Source organism: Lampetra planeri, chromosome 11 (genome assembly GCF_965212315.1).
Source record: "Lampetra planeri chromosome 11, kcLamPlan1.2.h2, whole genome shotgun sequence".
In the NCBI taxonomy this organism is placed as follows: Eukaryota; Metazoa; Chordata; class Hyperoartia; order Petromyzontiformes; family Petromyzontidae; genus Lampetra; species Lampetra planeri.
Window position 1 is genome coordinate 7,796,805 of NC_136117.1, and position 18,232 is coordinate 7,815,036.

Consider the following 18,232-nt stretch of genomic DNA (forward strand, 5'->3'; position numbering starts at 1 on the left):
TGGTGGCAGAAAGTTTTGTGCTAAAAGTGGCTATAAGTGGGATTGTAGAAAAATATGAACAGATTATATAAACAAAAGGAATGTTATGGATGTGCAATACGACAAGGTGTTCTACGCTGGTTCTGATGAACTCATTTGCGTGGCAGGTTTCGAGACTGCTTAGATTAAGTCGGTAGGAAAAAATTTAGGTCTTAGAAGTGAGGAGTGGAAGGGCTTGGGGAGGGACCAGCCTGCTAGATCACAAGGGCTATTGACGACACTACTGGGGTTGGAACGAGTGTTGTCTCTGCCATAGACAAGCGCACGCACACACGCGGTAGCCGGGAGGTTTATTCACCTTAATCTTGCATGCGCGAGGGGAATTCTTCTCCCCGTAGGTCGATATAAGTTAATATGGTATTTAAATAAGTAATACAGTTCAGTAAACGGATACAACTGTAAATGAGAAGTAAATACGAGTAGTTTTGGTAATAGGCTGTTTTATAAGCAGCAACTATTGGGCTGTTAGTGAATTTAATTCTGCTTTAAGTGCCAAGCCACTTTGCAATCAATTGAAAATGTAACTTGAGTTTTTGAAATATGTTCTGAAAATGTGCATGTCCGTGTTGGGTGTTCCACATTTTCAGCTTTTGAGTGGCTAAACAACAATTGTTGAAAAATGATTCGCTAAGAAAGCTTGACCCGATGCGTGACAACGATTGCCCAAATTGGAGTAAGCGTTGCCAAAATCTGAACAGGTGGAACTCTGTGCACAGTGAATGTCAATGCCTGTTCTGTCTGTCTCGTGCTCTTCGTGTATCGTATGGCAAGGCTTGAGCAGCAATGTTTATACATGTTCACGTCGAGGTTGGCGAGCGAGCAAGTGGACGGGCGGCTGTCGGGGAGTGGCCTGGTGAATGTCTGAAATGCCCCCCCTAACCCCCCCATGTTCGTACAGTTGTTAAAGGCTCTGGGGAATGGAATAATGTTTTATTTTACTTTACGAACGCGCCGCGTGGGCGTTCACCTGTCAAGCTGACAGCCGCCGCGGTTAATGTTACGTCGGAGCCCCCGTTGCAAGCTGACCAACCTTGACACGTGGCGATGCGGCGAATGAGGTTTTAAACGCGACCATTTAAGCTGTTGCCAGCAGCAGTTTTATCATTAATCACGGGGATTAGAAATCTGCGGCAGCGCCAATGTTGTTCATCGTCATTGGTTATGACCATCATCGGCCACGATCCATCCACTACTGGATGATGGCCTCCCCCACATAGCGGTGTGGATCGTTTGACCATACTTCACCACGCCGGACAGTGCAGAGTTATGTGAAGGTGGGCGGAGTACAGAACAGCAATGGACGTTTGCTGTACTGCCTCCTGTGGCCCACACAAACCTGCTCTCCATGGGCACGGTGATCACCTATCTGACGAGCAGTTGCCGCCACATCGTGCTCTAACAAACGAAACCGATGAAGAAAATCGAGTGAACAAAAACTCGCAGAAACAAAATTCGTGGGTGGCGGTGGCCGCAGCGGCAGCCCCCCAGTGTCGTTTTGTGTCTCTCACAAACTTGAGTGACTCAAAGGATGGAGGCGTTTTTTGTTGCTTGTGTGTTGTCGTCTGGACGTTTGGTTCATTCAAGGCGGCAATACTTGCGATGCATTGAAGGCTCTCTCGTAGGCTCTTCCCTGGGGGAGGGTGGGGGGTTACAGATGATTAATTGCACATGTATTTATCAGCATTAGCTGCGAACGGTGGGAAGGAGTCGTGGCTGGTGATAATGTGAGGGTTAATGAGGGGTCGACACGAGGGGTAATTGAGATCTTGGTGTTTAATTGGCCTGGAAATTACATTATCCGCATCTAACGTTCTTAGGTTCTTTATTCATTAGGCATTACATTGGTGCAGACACCCATTAGAATGTATGGTCATGTTACAATAACACAAAAAATCCTGTTTGATCTTTTAGGCATGTAAGTATGTTGAACTTCTTTTGAACCATATGTAGCCAACCATACTAATTGGAGGTGCGATCTCTATGTAGGCATTCTGATAGCCGATTCCTACAAAAATATTGAGATTGATCATTGTTTATAAGCCTAATTCGTGACAGTTCACCCACGCTAATATTTAGCAAAATTATCGAGATTCATTTTTGCAAGGAGACCAATCAAACTTTATAGGGCGCGGTAGCATGCAGGGTGTGAATAATGTGTTCGGCACAGTCTATACATAAATATCCAGTAATGTATGCAATGCGTTACATAGGTGAATATTATTTATAGGGTGTTGGTTTATAGTAACGTAGCATGATTTTTGTTTTGTTGTAGCAAATGGGCACATCCCCGCTGTAGAAAGAATTGCAATCAAAAGTGACGCCTTAATTCTCTGGCTCTCCTATTCACCGCGTCTCTAAGCAAATATTATATTTAAAGTAAAAACATTTACACGAATGTTTTACGAAGACCCACATTTACAATTCTCGATTTTAAGTGCACGAGTTGTCAGAGAGCAAAGGCTACGACTATTGAGTGAATTATAAAAGAATAGCTCGTCAGAAAAAATAAGTGGGGGGAGAATGTGGCAACACATTGCCTGAATTTAGTAATGCTGAGAAACGCGATTTAAACTCGTACAGTTGTGTACAATTATCATTTTTCTGACAAATCAATAAGTGTTTTTTCGGTAAAATATGCCAGCGTTCGGTTCACTTGGGTGTTTAAAAGCTCCAGGGCCAATTAAATCAATCAAACTGTCAAGAGCCAACACCCTTTCATTCAATTTGCAAACGAAGTTGCGTCCATTAGTCCGCAGTTCTCGGAAGCAGGAGGCAAGTGCGGTCATGGCATAGTTGGTGGGGGGGGAGTGGACTCTGAGCAGCATTCGGTGCCCAATTTCAATGCATTCTCTCTTAAAGAGAGGCCCCACGGCTTGCACTGCTTGCCAAGCCGTACAGAGGTGGCTTTCACGTCGTTTTTGGCTTGGGGCCCATGTGAGAGGGGACACGTGGAGGCGAGGCCGGCGGGGGGGGGGGTTGACAGCTGGGCAGCAATGCACGGCAGTGAGTGGGGGGGGGCCCATGCAAGAAGCCCCACTCCAGTGCCTTATATGTACATGCAATAAGTCACCGCGTGGAAGGCAAAGGCTTATTTGGGCAAAGTCGGTGTTGGGCAGCTTGGCCGCGTGCGTTGCACTTATCTGTTCCGTGGCAGGCATTTGATGGCCGCGACGCAAATAACACGTGGCCATCCCAGCAGCGACCATATTATTATCATCCCTGACGTTGAGTGCTGCATGCCACGGCGTGACGTTTGGGATATAAGGCTCCGCTAATCTCCGTTATATGGGTGGGGGTCCCAGGTTCCTGGGCCCATGTCCCATCGAGCAGTGGGTGTAGGGGCCCATGTGGTGTTTCACGAATATTTGGTGATTCTCCACATATTCATAGGTTTTTTCGTTCGGTAAAGTCACGTAGGTAAAAAATTAATAAAAGTAAAATACATGTGACCGTGACGCCGGCCTGCAATGGCTCTCTCCAGCAAACGTTGATGTTGTTTAGACTTGAGTGAAACTGCGGGCGGGCGATCATTCTTCTAAAAATGAACATAACACTGTACTTTAAATTACAACATTTTGGCTACCACAGTCTTCTTGCAGATGTTGCCAGTTACAATTTCCTGATTGCACTGGTGTATTTTTTGTTGTAAACAAAGTGGTAAACAAGAGTTGCACTGTTTTAACTTTGGCTTTAAGTGACGCCGCAGTTGGTGCCACTTTAAAATAAAGTGGTGGCCGTGTTGGAGGGGCGTGTGGCCAATCACATGCGAGTGTTATTCATTAAATTGGAATGATTTTAAGTGAATACATTGAGATTATAAATGACGACTTGAGAGGTGACCCTTCGCAACCATGAATCGTTTGGAATTCACGTCGGTCTCGCTTTTACACTCGCATGGATTTGGTTTTTACGATGGCCCTTAATTGAACCTGTCATTGCTGCATCCAAGTTAACATATATCGAGCGTGTATATAGAGCGATTAAAATAATCCCCGTAGGTAATGTTTACTGTTGAACAGTATATATAAATAAATGGTACTAGATGGAAAAAAAAATCTTTAAACGTAGAGGCAATTGGGGAACAATGTTATTGCTGTTTCCAAGGAATTCTATATTGGTATTATTTTGTAATAAGTTACTGTATTTGTATATGTTTGTCCCTTGTTCTTTCTGTTGCTCACAAATGCGTCTCACCCCCCCGACCCCCTCCTTGACCAAAGCCTATTTATAACGAAGGAAGTGCGTTTTTTTTGTATTGAACTTGCGTTGTTGAGAAGTGTATGGCACGCGCACTAAAGGACAAACTTTTAACGGTGCCACCTGTGAAAATAAAGCGTGCAGCAGGCCTTTGCACTGTTTCTAATAAAACGCAATAAAAATGTTTTGCAAAGAAAAACGAGCGTTGCGGTATTTGTTTAGCGTGTGCCTGAACGTGCTTGGAATACGACAAAATCGCCCATCACAGATTTGCCCATGTATGGTACTGTGGATTGTTCATCGCGATTAAATTGTATGGATTCTGCTCCAGTCGACACAATAAAACAAACATAAAAAATACCGGGTTGATTGTAATTTGCGGGCTAATCGCTCGGTGGCTTGAGCAATGATGTGACAACCTTCCCCCGCTTCATTTGATTGGCTAATATCAGCAAGATCGGTGATTCCGTCGCCGTCCGCTTTCATTGTGACCACTGCTGCAATGGTTGTCAGCACGCTGGACTTGCAATCCAGAGGTTGCCCGTCCCACTTCCCGCTCTGGAAGTTGAAACAGCGGCGCGTTTCTTAAATCTCCCACCGCCTCTGTCCACCCAACAGTGTGAGGACATCACAGTTTTGCCAAACGGAACACTTTGTTATTTTACCAGCTAAGGCCAAACTGAGCTATGTAGCTCTTTTTCAGAAACGACCTGGCCACAAGTGAAAGCTCAACCAAGTGGCTTATCGCCTGGGCATTTATAGCAACCAAATACTCTAATAAACGCATGTTGATTTTAAATTTGAAGGGAAAAACCGGAGAACATGCAAACTCTAAAATATACAGCAGGCGGCAGGGTAGGGATCGAACCCACGACCTCCTGTATACCAGGCGAGGTAGTTAACATCTCGCCACCGTGGCCCCTGTCAGTTCTCTTCTTAGGTTTTTTCGGTAAAGTCACGTAGAAAGTAAAATAAAATAAAAACAAAATAAAAACAAAAATCACGACGTTTCGGGGGCAACACAAGTCTCCGTCATCAGGTGGGACCGTCACAGCCAGATTAGCTGTATCAAGTGTTGATACAGCTAATCTGGCTGTGACGGTCCCACCTGATGACGGAGACTTGTGTTGCCCCCGAAACGTCGTGATTTTTGTTTTTATTTTATTTTACTTTCTACGTGACTTTACCGAAAAAACCTAAGAAGATGATTCCTTGCAGTCACGAAAGCTTCAAATCTAGAACCCTGTCAGTTCATTGGCAGGTCGCGTGCGGTGGGGTAAAGTTATGGGATTCTACCGGCGTGGAAGAGTAGGCCAAGTACCATCTGAAGGAGCACTCTAGAGCCAACCTGGTAAAGACATCTGTCAGCTGATGGCACGAGCAAATAATTAACTGCAGGGCTACAGTTTCACTTTCACCTACATGCCAACCAAACGATTGTACGTGCGATAGTGCAGTAACAATTAGGCAACATATACACAGTTCAGCGTGTTTTATGCCATTCAGTAATGTAGAATGAGAGACCTGTTTTCCCAAAAGGGTGTTCGTGGTTTCTTCCATTGGTGGAATATGGAACACGTGCAACCCAAGGTCTTTCATGTCCGGATCTCTTTCAGCCTTTGAGACAACATTAAACGGCGTGGAGACAATGGAAAAAACAGAGGCCCTGCTTGAATGACAAGCATCCACATTTGTGAAAGGAGTATAGGGGTGAGCGTGGAATAGACATTCTGAAGAGGGAATGCCCTTTGGAAGGGATTTTTTTTAATGTTATGGCGAGAGCACACGTGTTAACACTTGTTTAAACTTAGAGGCATGTGCGATGCGAAGTCTGTTAACATTACAATTGCAGGGGTGTTCAGGAAATTAGCGAGTGTCTACTTTAGCACGAGGACGCAAGCAGCCAGCAAATGGTGTGCGCGTTCAGAATACGTGTGTGATTAAACGTCACGGGCGCCTAATAGGCAATTCAAACTGGGGTTACCCCTGATGGAATCAATTTAAGCGAGTGCGTTGATTCCTCAAGAGGACTTTTCGCAACTTCTGAGGTTTAATGTGTCAAATTAAAAGCTCCCCATGATTACATTTCCTATATAAATGACGTCGAATATCCGGACGTCATTAATCCACACGAACCAATTAACCGCCCAAAAATTAGGGCGGTTGGCAACCAAAATAACAAGAGCAGGCATTTTTATTTTTTAACTCGGTAAAAAAAGAAAAGCCACCCTCAATATTTAAAGAGCCGCAATGCACGTGGTGAATCCGAGACGAAGCTCCTTAACCCGAATTAATAACGCCACGAAGCCAGTGCGTTTAAAGGGCCGCATGCGGGGCTCTGGAACCCTTGGCCCAGACCAAGCGCAGTTTGTGTGCTCGGTGTAGCCGTCAATGTTTATGCAGTAGATGTTTACATTTCACAGTTACGTGCATTATTAATCTCATGTACGCTCCCTTTCTATAGCACAGTGAGGCACGTTCTCGTGGTTTAAAACAGGCTGCACACTTGTTTTGTTGTCCAGTAACCTATTTGTGCATGGTGGTATAACTACCGGCGAAACGTCGTACTATGAATCGAATTGTAAATGTGGGTTTACTCTCCAACACACCGGTGTGCTGAAATAGTAACGGATTGGCGTGTTTTGTTTACGTGGCAAACCTTACTAACCGTAACCGGCTGTGTCGGGTGGTGGTGGGTTTAACGACACATTTATATTTACGTAAATCTAACCCAAAATTACCTATATTATCGATATTGGTGGCGAAATCCTACGGGTTAAACTGGTGTAACTTATTTACTCGACAGGGTTTTACCAGATGTCCTGTGACCCCCCAAATAATTGACCCCTGACATTTTAAAATCCTTTATATTAAGTTCACTTGCTTGCTTGCGCGCTTACGACCGTGCAAATCTTTCGGTCGTTTTTTTACCCACTTCCCGTGATCCAATCGAGCTGGCATTTTGCACACAGACTCGTTGTGCGTGACAATTGATTTTCGTGAAAAAAAATTCCAAAATTTTACACTTTTTAGGATTTTTTTTTTATATGTAATTACCAATTGCTTAATGGTGGCAAACAATCATCTGACCCATAGGTGGCAGCCATCTCAAGCCAGAGGACGAGAGGACTCTAGCCGCCACGCATATAAAGGATTTATAGTGAAAAACTTTGTTTTTACGGGTTAATTTATTACTTTTGCTTATTCATTTCTGTTTCCACACCCGTTGGCATACAGCAACAGTATTAGCGTTTAGAGAATTAAATGGGGGTCCCAAGACATCTGGGTCACCGTGCCGATGTTCACATACCCGCCCAGACCTCAGTCCCCAGTGGGTCACGGAAGCGAAATTACACCGCACTGTCCTGCTAATGACAATTTCCTGGTAAAATACAATCGGCATTCGAGTTTTGTTTTGACAAACGTCTTCCCCACACCAACTCCACCACAGAATGTTTCGTGCGCAAGCAGGATTTCCTAATTTACTGAAAATCAAAGAAGATGGTTTTGATTTTGTTCATCAGTGTACCAGCAATGCCAAGAAAAACTCGTCTGGTCGGCGTCATATTTGTATTTCCCCAGGGCAGATTTAATTGCTGCTTGTTTTCATTTGCATGGGAATGCAGGATGAGACGTACATTAGGCACAGCCTGCCACTATAAATATAAGTTTGTTTTGTTCTGTAAGCACAAGGGCACAGTGAAAACAGCCGACAAACAAAAACACTTTGGGCAAAGTTTACAGGTTTCTTGCACGCTACACTAATGATAAGGTCACTGCTGTACATGCGTCGAACATTGTACAATGTATGCACAATTCAACGACGATCCAATTGTGTATAAGCTTTGAATTGTTGTATTTGACAGCGAGTGCGTGTCTGTGAACTGTGCTTCTGTCCTGTCGATGTGCCTATTCTCGTGAATAGTTCAACACTGACCTTAGGAGAGGAAAATTGAAGTGACCCATCAGCTCCAATAAGCCGGCTCAATGGTGAACATTCTGGTCATCTGAATATCCAGCCACCTAAAGACTAATTGCCAGATGAAACAAACGTATGCTGCTGCTCTTACAGCTCTTTGTAATTCCACTGCTCGATGAAGGCATCCCCATGTGATGTCAGCCATGGGGCATTATGTATATAATTGGATGGTAACTCGGTGATAGAGTTAAATACTAATCTATGGCTCTCAAATCTTCTAGGTACATAATACAATAAACTGCAGAATCAGAAAAGCACTTTCTTTGTTGTCTACTCTAGCATTCAAAAAAATTAAACGTAACCTTATAATTCGTTACAGATGGTCTCCCACTATATTCCAACGTAATCTATTTTGTTCATTGGCCACTGGGTGTGGTTACATATACACACGTTCATTTCTATGAATTGAGTTTGTTGTAACAAGGCTCCAATTGTACGATTTAGCAGCAGTCATATACACTGGAGTGTAGTTAAATGTGAAATTTATACATTTAATCTAAAACACACAAACAGTCATTGTAAACGATCACATTTACAACAGAATGAACACAAAACAGTTTATTCTTAAAATTAATACATTACCCCACCTACAGCACAAAGAATAAAGCAGTACAACACAATTGTATTTGTATTTCTCAGTTTTGCGGCTATTACCATTACAATTTAAGTCTAGATAATTTAATAAGTACATCAAGTCACCCTGTTCATACATAAAACATATGATTCAAGGAGTTAAGGTCCCTCGCAATTTGGGACAGCTTACGTTACAAACTTCACACATATACCGCATGTAAACGCACGCGCATGAACACGCGTGTGCACAAATACAACGCACAAATGCAGGCGCCGAGATTGTGAAAGCTTTGTTACTCTATGTTGAACTTTCTTCACACCGTACGCAGCCAACCGTGTTAATCGGAGGTGCGGGGGAAGGAGGAAAAAAAACAAGACGCAAAAAGCAGTTCTAGAGAAATAATTTTTCAATTTAGAAACGTCTTTGATGAGGTGAGCGGAAGTGCTCAAGTTGCCAAAATAAGGATTGCCTCCACTGTTTAAAACGGAACGATTGACCCGACTGGCTAACCTTTGAATGCAGCAGCTTATGAAACTCTTAAAACTAGCTTGGTCAATATGCACAATTTTACTTAGCGAACACACGTTAAATGAAGATGGCCGAACAAAACTGAGCTTTACCATAATATGGCACAGCAAAGTAGGCATAGTACAGCTGAAGTTGACTGGATTGTCTTGTGAATAATTGCCACTAAATAAAAAATACATTACCACAATAACCTGCACACCGTACAATTTAAAGGACTCTCACAGCCCAGGTCTCAGGCAGATAACTCTTGAATAATACACTTCTCACAAAAAAATATAGAAATTGGGTGACCTCATTTTCGTGGGAGCCTTTGTTAACATCACTGTCGCTGAGCACACGGCCAAAACGTTTAGCAGCCAGCAACAAAGAGCACTCGTGAAGGTGTGATAAGAGTTTAATACACATTGTGTTTAAGTGGGAAAGGGGAGCATTACATCACCAAAAGGCAACCCGTTTGCCCCAACAGTGCCCACCCAGGGAAGAATGTTAACTGGCTTACAAAAACCTTTTGTATCCAATCCAGTGTTTCTGTATGGAAATTAAACTAAACTGTTGTGTTCTGGAAAAATGTGCCAAATGTTAACCAGCCCAAAGGAATTTAAATTTCTCTGGCGAAAATTTAAATATGGTTTAGCGTACTCTGCAAGTACATTTAAATACATTTCCTAGATAATACCTCTGTACTGTACTTTTATCATTTAGGCGTATGCAAGTTAGGCTCAAAAGAGACGCATGTGGCTGAAGTGTTGGTGTGAAGGCTTCGTTGGTCCACAACACCCTCCCGTGAAACTGGGCAGCGATGGGTGACTTTAGAGTATGCGGCTCGACAACTTGGTGTGGTTGAATTAACATTCACGTCAGTTAAGAAATCTCAGAAAAGAAAATTTTAGAAACTAAAGCCAAATGGGGAGTATCCTATAAGAGTCCTAACTATATCAATTGGCTATCTGGAAAAGTAAAACGCCAATTATACAACTGCAGAATGGTATCATTTTATACTCCGACACCAATGGAATCCAGTTGAAATATTGGTCGGTTTGTATGTCAGCCCATTGTGGCAATCGACTCCCGGATTTATCGTGTGGGTCGTAGGGGTTATATGACCATACTTCAGCACGTTCGTCATTGGGGGTTGGCGAAGGCGAGGAGCACAGAAGTGGGAGCATAGAAGTACGGTAGAACAATTGATTTTGCCCACAATGTAGCCTCGCGGCCAGTGAAATTTGTTTTTGCGCATGGGTGTCTCCCATTCCAGCACAATCCAGGTTCAACCCTCCTTCACTGCTGAGATGCCACAAGATGGGGTGCATTTCCGGATCAATTGGTTATTGGCATTGGTCATTTTACCTGCTCGACTCAATATTGCAGTCTTGCCGTTCATAAGTGACAAAACTAAAATTACGAAAATATGGACTAATTACTTAAGATATTCACGGCGCCGGAGCTGTAGCAATCAAACTGCGAGTGATCAAGGCTCACAGTGGCCCACCGTCTGCAAGTGTTACATTTTACAAGGCGGAAAAGCTTTTCACAGATACAAAAACACAGAGTGACTCCCTTTAATCCAGTAGCAATAGTAAAAAGAAACAGATATCTCAACATTGTTGACGCATGTTGGATTTTTTAAAGCAAAGTTAATTCGTTGCATGTGGTTCCAAAACAAATTGTGTTGGATTCATACAACAGGGGGACCTTTGCTTGAAAACAGTCCTTCCCATAAACTTTCAAATATGAAGCTTTGCCAATAGCTGGTAACATTAGTTCAGGAATAGACCGCTCACTTTAACGTAGGCCACATTAAAGTGGCCGAATGCCACACTTCGAGTTATCGGAGAAAATAAATAATTTAGACAATGTCTAAAGTAAGTGCAACTTCCAAACCTACAATAAATACATGTTTTTCACTCAAGGTTTCCATCCGCTCTATATCCCTGTCAAAGGGGGCATGGGTATATAGGATTGACTTAGAAAAACATATTAACTGCTTTGAATTTAGTTTCAAGCAATTAAAAACAATTGGGATTTCTAGTTACAATACCCGTATTCATATTGTGAATGTCAAGATCTTTCACGTGTAATGCAAAGACAGCGGCATAATTCGATATTCCACTGATATTAACGCCAGGGCAACGGGAAATTAATCAATTTGTTGACGTCTTGTGCATTGCCTAAGTGGTGTTATCGAACACGAAGCTAACCGACCTGCTAAAACCATTTAACATATCTCCCTAGTGCCATGTATCTCCCTTCACTCTTATGCTCTGCTTAAAGTATAACAAACTGTACACCATATTGCAGAGTGGACACAATTTTCACTGCTCGTCAACACTTACTACGTATATGCATTTAACCTTGCGATGTTATGAACTGAAATAATGGTACAACAGCGCCCTCTGCCTGCAAAACACCTGGATGTCACACCGACATCGCAGGCGATCACATTCGAGTGGCGGGAACACTAAATAGTGCATCAACGCTCGCCACGACCATCATAATCGAATGCATTAACTATTCTGCACTGATCACATGAGAGCAAGGGCAATCTTTCATAGCATTTCCATAACATATACCACGACTATGCTTCACCACAGACTGCATTTTGAATGCATGTTTTCTACCACCTGTACACGCAAAGTTAAGCAAGACGACACAGTAACACCGATGGCCCTGTAATCCATCTGGGGAATCTGCACGAGAAGTTGGCACGAGTACCACCCTAGAGTAGATGACTGTCAAAATTCAGGTGGGTGCGGCCAGTACCTTTACCCCCTGCCATACGTCTGTATGTTGAACTTCTTTCGCATCGAATGTAGCCAACTTCGCGTTTGGCAGATATATATGCACACTAGTTCGCCTTCACACCTGCAAGTTGTGTCTACTCTCTGGTTCATCTGCGTTTGCTTGGGGTAGACCTCTCTCAATTTCTGAAAGGGATACAAAGGGTAGGCTATATGTGTCACCAAGTGGCTGGGACTCACTTCCTTTTACTCGCTCCGCGATGATGAAATGGCCTGAACGTTCTGATGTATGGCGGCAGGGCATCAAGGTGGCTGAATCACGTGGAAAGTGATGCAAAAGCCACTCCACAGCCGTAGGTTTCAGTTAAAAGGACGCATTGGCATGCTCCCTTAAAGTTGTGAAAACATTTGCTATGTGACTATTATGAAAGTGACACATTGCAATTTCCAGTAAGATTATACGTGCCTTGCAACAAACTATTCAAGACCACTTATCTATGCTCTTGACCGCACAGAGTGTCTTTGTTTAGTTGTGATAATAGTTATGACTGGAAAATTAATCTAAAGTTAGACGTTTTGTAAATAAAATATCCTAAAATGTCATGTTAACTGAATCCCAGGCATGGTGGCCTCAAATGAATGGCTTGTGTTGTAATGCCACGTCCTTTAGTCTCCTCTTTGGTTACAATCGGGGCGGGCATCACAAATCACCACTGGGAAGTCCACATGGATGCGTGGGTGATCCAACCGCACCATGCCCTGTCAGAAAGTGCACGTGTTTCACACAAACATACACAGACACACGCACACAGCAGAGCTTGCATTATGAAAAGGCGTGACCAAAATAGAGTACTTTGCCAAACGCAATTACATTTGTTTAATCAAGGCAAGAGCCCATTCATTATCCCTCTTCAAAAGAACCATCATTTATCTCATTTAACAATAAAGGTTATTTTTGTAGGGTATGTAGAGACAGTTTCCAAGTCAAGGGTTGGACTTACAACAATAACAATGATTTTTTCTTGCAAATTATCACCTACTCGATTTTTAATGTACTTACTTCAAGTATGTGCGCTTTGATTGTAACATTATATAGAAAAATAAATAGAACAGGTAAAAATGTATACAGCTATCCAAAATAAGTATTCCACTCACAAACTCAATAATAGTTGTTAGCTCTTCATAGTTTTGCCAAAATGTATTTACTATGCGGTGAATGACGAGATATAGGTTACACGTGACAAATTCCATCCAGCCACAGACTGCTCAAATCAGGATGCTTATATGAAAAACAAACACAGGACAGTGTTGGTCGTGGGCTGTTGAGAAATAATTTTGCTTTGGAGAACAGGAAGTAACTCACCAAATAAAAATGTACACAATCGTCATTAAAATATGTTTAATTATTTATTTTGCTTTTTAATCGAAACTCTGTTACTAACTTGGCTGTTTCTTTAATGTCCAACTTTAACAAGACAACATTCTATTGAAGGCCAGCTGAAAGTACTATCCAGATGCTGGAATTGAACTACTCATCTCATGAACGCTGATTCAGTGGCGATCGCATTGTGTACGAGGTTACCCAGGTACTTGAAGAGTGTTAGGAGTACTAATCCGATTATGTGTGGGATTAAATGTCTTGTTATTTTTAAAATTAATTTTATCCATGTCATGAGATGTATTAAAGATCTCAAGTGACTTCTGGTTCACGCAGTAGAGGGCAGTTCATTCCCACCCACTCTGCATATGAGAGTTGTATGCCAGACCAATATTTTATTTCTTAGAGCTGGAACTTAGCCAAATTATTTGCAGAACAAAATATTACGTGATGGGTATTTGCTTTTTGCAATCATTGGTGACCGAGTTGAGATCATCAACACGCTACTATTGCTCAAGATCTTGGTTTAATCACAGGCAGCTGCCTGGATTCAAAGCCAAGATTTCAGTGGTAACAGCTCAACGATTTGACCTCCGAGTCACCGGGTGCACCTGTGAGGGATTTATAGGCACAAGCTTGACTTGATGGGCCAGTCATTCTGCTCACCTGCGGAATGAGATTTTGGCACAGCCGGAGCAACTTGGCTCTGCGCTTCCCATTGCTGTTCACCAACTTCTCCTCGTAAAACTCATGTGCCAGGTCTCCATCCTCATCAAAGTACATCGAGCTGAGTGGTTACACAACAGCACACCGGTGGTCAATGGCAAATGAGTACAATTTTAAGACGGGCATTAAAGCTACATTGCATTGCTATCTGGTGTGAGCTTTGAATGCTGATATACATTTTAACAAGAGTGTAATGAAGACAGTCCAAACAAGTGTTATGAGACTGGCTCGATTCGTGAGTAAGTAAATTAGTGTATGTAAAGCATGGGTGTGTGGCTGGATTAGGTAAACCTGCTATATTACTGTACACATAGCACAGTAACTACATTGTCACTTTAGGGGCCATTTTTATGATGGAAGTAACACAACACAGAAGATCGCATCCATTTCAAAATGTCCATAAGGTTCTTGAGGCTGGAATGATTAAGTTCCAAAGCAGTGAATTACAGGATCTCCTTAGAAAAAGTGTAAACAGCAGGAAGTGAGAAGCAATGCAACAAAAGCTGATGTCAGGAGGTATTGCTGGGCCATAGCAACGACAGCCGAGGTGAAGTGTGTGTATGTTGAACTTCTTTAGCATAGTACGTAGCCAATTGTGCTAATCGGAGGCGCGGAGGGTGTTGAGCCTACAAAAGACTTTAACAGCAGACTTGAATACTGTAGCTAGAGGCATAATTTCCTTGTCAACAAGATATAGTCTTTCATACAGTGCATTTGAAGAGCTCTTGATTCCAGAGGGATGACAATGGGCCAAATCCAAACCCGACTCGGATTTTAATGAACGATCTTTAAATTAATTGAGTTTACTTATTTAACCATTACTTTCACATGGCAACATTGCGGTAGTGATACTACTACACGTGTACATTGTAGTACTGTATCGCCGTCTTTAGCAGGGCCATTTCCACGAAGAGCTATTATCTTAAGCAGCATGTATTCGGTACTACTGGTGGCCTTAATGATGACAAGGTTGAGGTCAAGAGGTCATCATTGCCAAACCTTGCCATCACTTTCTTCCCTGTGCCGGGACCTTGCAGTTGTTAACACGACCTCCAAGATCTCCCCTTACTGTATTCGACATGTTGCTGTGTTTCCATCTGGCATTCAATGCCCTGTAACATGTCCTCCTCCATTCTATGCATGTCCCACCCAACTTAATTTCCTCTCTCGTGATTACATCCACACAGCGGAGATGGCAGTCCTACTCATATGTTAAAAGCCATTGTGGACTCAGAACAGAGGCAATGTATAAGAATTGCTTTTACCCTTTCTGGCAATAAAACAGGTGTGCTAAGACGTTAAAACACGAAACAGAAACCTTTTGCAAGGAATCATGTCTGCATTAACTACACATTGTGGTGAACAGGCAAACAAAAACATGATCTGGTAATAAATTTGCATTGTCTTTGAAACTGATTAGTCCACACGATAGACAGCTTTATTTCAAAGACAATGCATAGATTATTACCAGAGCATCTTTTTTATCAGCATGTTCACCACAAGTATGTGTGGGTAATGCAGACATGATTCCTTGCAAAAGGTTTGTTTGGTATTTTAACACCTGTCTTTATTGCAAGAAAGGGTAAAACCAATTCTTATATTTTGATGCTGGCAAGGAAGGTCCCAGGAAGTGACTTGTCACATTCTGATTTTCTGAACCTCCAAGTTTTGTTTTACTCCATTTTGCCATAACATGCACAGAACCCTCTGCTAAGGAGCTGCACACGAAGGCTTCGAGACAAACAATCGACCCCTCGTCAGTAATTCGCACACTCGCTGTCAACACGCATCATCGAATATTTCATGTCACGCGTCTCTCTCACGTCCCTCCGTACGTGTCTCTTTGCCTCTCTCCTAACCCGCCCAAGTTGCTTGCCCACATCCTTCGCTCAAACTCACATCACCTTCCACTAACTACCACCTGTAACCGAACGCCCGCAGGCCAACAACTCGATAGAGAATCTAACAAAACCTTAAAGCGTCATTCACTCGGGTCCAGTACTATATGACGGTAACCATTTAATTCAGAAACGTCCAAAGTTGTTTACCATTTCCCTTCAACCAGATTCACACCATCCACCATCACCTACAGTCCTACACACATGTAACAACATGTATCCTATCCTTCCACAGAATTCACTGTGTTCGCAGCTGTACTCTAAACACCTTGTCATTGTGGCACTGTAACGCTGGCGTTGAAACAGGGCATTACAGCTCCCTTTCTCTGCACACTTAAAACAAACACACCATTATCACGCCCGTGGCCCAGTTGCAATCCGAAACGAATGTCCCCACCGCTAACACCTCAAGTGAACGTCACACATCCATCACTTAAGCTACAAGCCTCACACCCCCCCCCCGCCTTCCTCACCTTCGCCTCGTGAGCACCAAACGCGGCCTAGCCGAGCATCGGACCCCGGCCTGGGCCACGCTCCTCCCGGGGCTCTGCGACGCCTCGGCCCGGCAGGTCGAGCAGCCCGAGCAGCCTCGGCCCCCGGGGCTGCATCGCTGCGTCTTGCGAGTGCCGTTCGGGGGGGCCGCGTCCACGCCGCCATCGGAGCGCCTCTTGGGGCCCCGTGAACTGCTCCTCCACAGGCGCGAATTCTCGCCGCCCATGGAGGACCCCCGTGGGTTTTAATTTGGCTGGCGGTGGTGATGTGGATGGTGGTGGTGGTGGTATGGCTGGCTGGCTGGCCCGGTGGGTGGGTGGCGATGGCGTGGATGGGTTTGGTGGGGGTTGTTGATGATGATGATGGGCTTGGTGGTGGTTGTTGTTGAGGGCTTTGGCAGATCGTGGCGACGGTGGCGGTGGTTGTTGTTGGCGTGGTGGTCGTGACGTTGCCTTGACCAATGGGAGCGCTTTCCAGGACGCTCCGCCCACAGAGGGCGTGGTCTGTGTGTGGTGGGGGAGTGGTGGTACAGCGGTTAGCGCGCTGCGCACATGAGACCCGAGACCAGAGTTCGATTCCCGCTCACGACCACCGATGACGATTATCTTGAACCGGTCCCTGGGGCTCACCCTGGGTCCGGTCCCTGGGGCTCACCCTGACACGTGGCCGGTCGTCTCCTTGACACACTCCTATGTCGCTACTGCAACAAAAGCTGCTTCCGTGGTCGCCACTCATACGTTATGCATCCGTTGTATTGAGGCAAGGCCGTAGCCATGTAGTCAACATTAGGGGGGGACCAAATCTTCCAGAGGGTCTGGGGGTCCCCCTCCCCCCCAGAAAAAAAATGTAAATTTTAAAACGAATTTCCTGTCTAAAATATAAAAAAATCACTATCACATAGGATGGACTTTTTTTTTTTACAATAATGTCTAATAGTGTATTGTATTACATTGCTCTGTTTTTTCTTTTTTTTTTATCTTTTCTTGTTTCACTGTATGTAATGGCAGACAGTGATTAATAAAGTACAACCATAACCACAATCATATAAACAGAAATCTATTGTATAGCAATATATTGGGGGGGAAATTTTGAGCATATTTGAATATATATTATAATTACGGCCTTGTATTGAGGGACCACTGCTGTGTGATTGTTATCTTGGTGTGGTCAGGGACTGTTTCGTTGTTTTTGCTGCCTTGCCCAATCTTCATAAATCGGACTTGCATAAATAATGTGTTATTTATAGGAGTGCAAAATAGATCAAATGTAAACCACGTCACGAAATATACATACGTAATAATGCATGATGTATGTATATTTCGTGACCTGCTTTTCATTTGATCTATTTTGCACTCCCATAGTTTTTATAATATTTTTGCCGTTGTAATTGGCTGACCCGCCCATACTGAACATCTGCTAAAAAGAGCTTGTTAGCTCATTGGATTCCTCCAGTCTAAATAAAGATTCTGATTCTGATCCACCCACGTGGAGGACTTGGTCTGCCAGGATGACTGTTTGATACTCTCCTAGCCATACTCACCCATCCCCCTCACCTACTCACCAGGCTGTGTCATCTCATCCATACTGTGTTCAACCATCACACTGCCGGCCAAAACGCGTCTCTCTCTCTCTCTCCTTCCCTCGCACTGCGAGACTTAGCAATTCTCCGCCATAGTTTTTCAA

General features: G+C 43.6%; 1 protein-coding gene across 3 annotated transcripts; it reads right to left on the bottom strand.

Moving 5' to 3' along the window:
* Positions 1-8: 8 nt before the first annotated feature.
* On the bottom strand, positions 9-17,220 carry TUSC2 (tumor suppressor 2, mitochondrial calcium regulator). Of its 3 annotated transcripts, XM_078598751.1 has the most exons (4): positions 16,531-17,204; positions 14,100-14,220; positions 5,761-5,853; positions 9-1,669 (listed from the first exon to the last, which is right to left on the bottom strand). In XM_078598751.1, exons 1-4 carry the CDS (start codon positions 16,773-16,775, stop codon positions 1,619-1,621), a joined length of 510 nt encoding a protein of 169 aa, XP_078454877.1. In that variant the 5' UTR covers positions 16,776-17,204; the 3' UTR covers positions 9-1,618. The 3 variants fall into 3 exon arrangements, with proteins under 3 accessions (XP_078454877.1, XP_078454876.1, XP_078454878.1); XM_078598750.1 differs by lacking the exon at positions 9-1,669 and having other exon boundaries at positions 5,484-5,853; positions 16,531-17,220; XM_078598752.1 differs by lacking the exons at positions 9-1,669; positions 5,761-5,853 and adding an exon at positions 8,759-12,814 and having other exon boundaries at positions 16,531-17,051.
* Between the last annotated feature and the right edge of the window lie 1,012 nt (positions 17,221-18,232).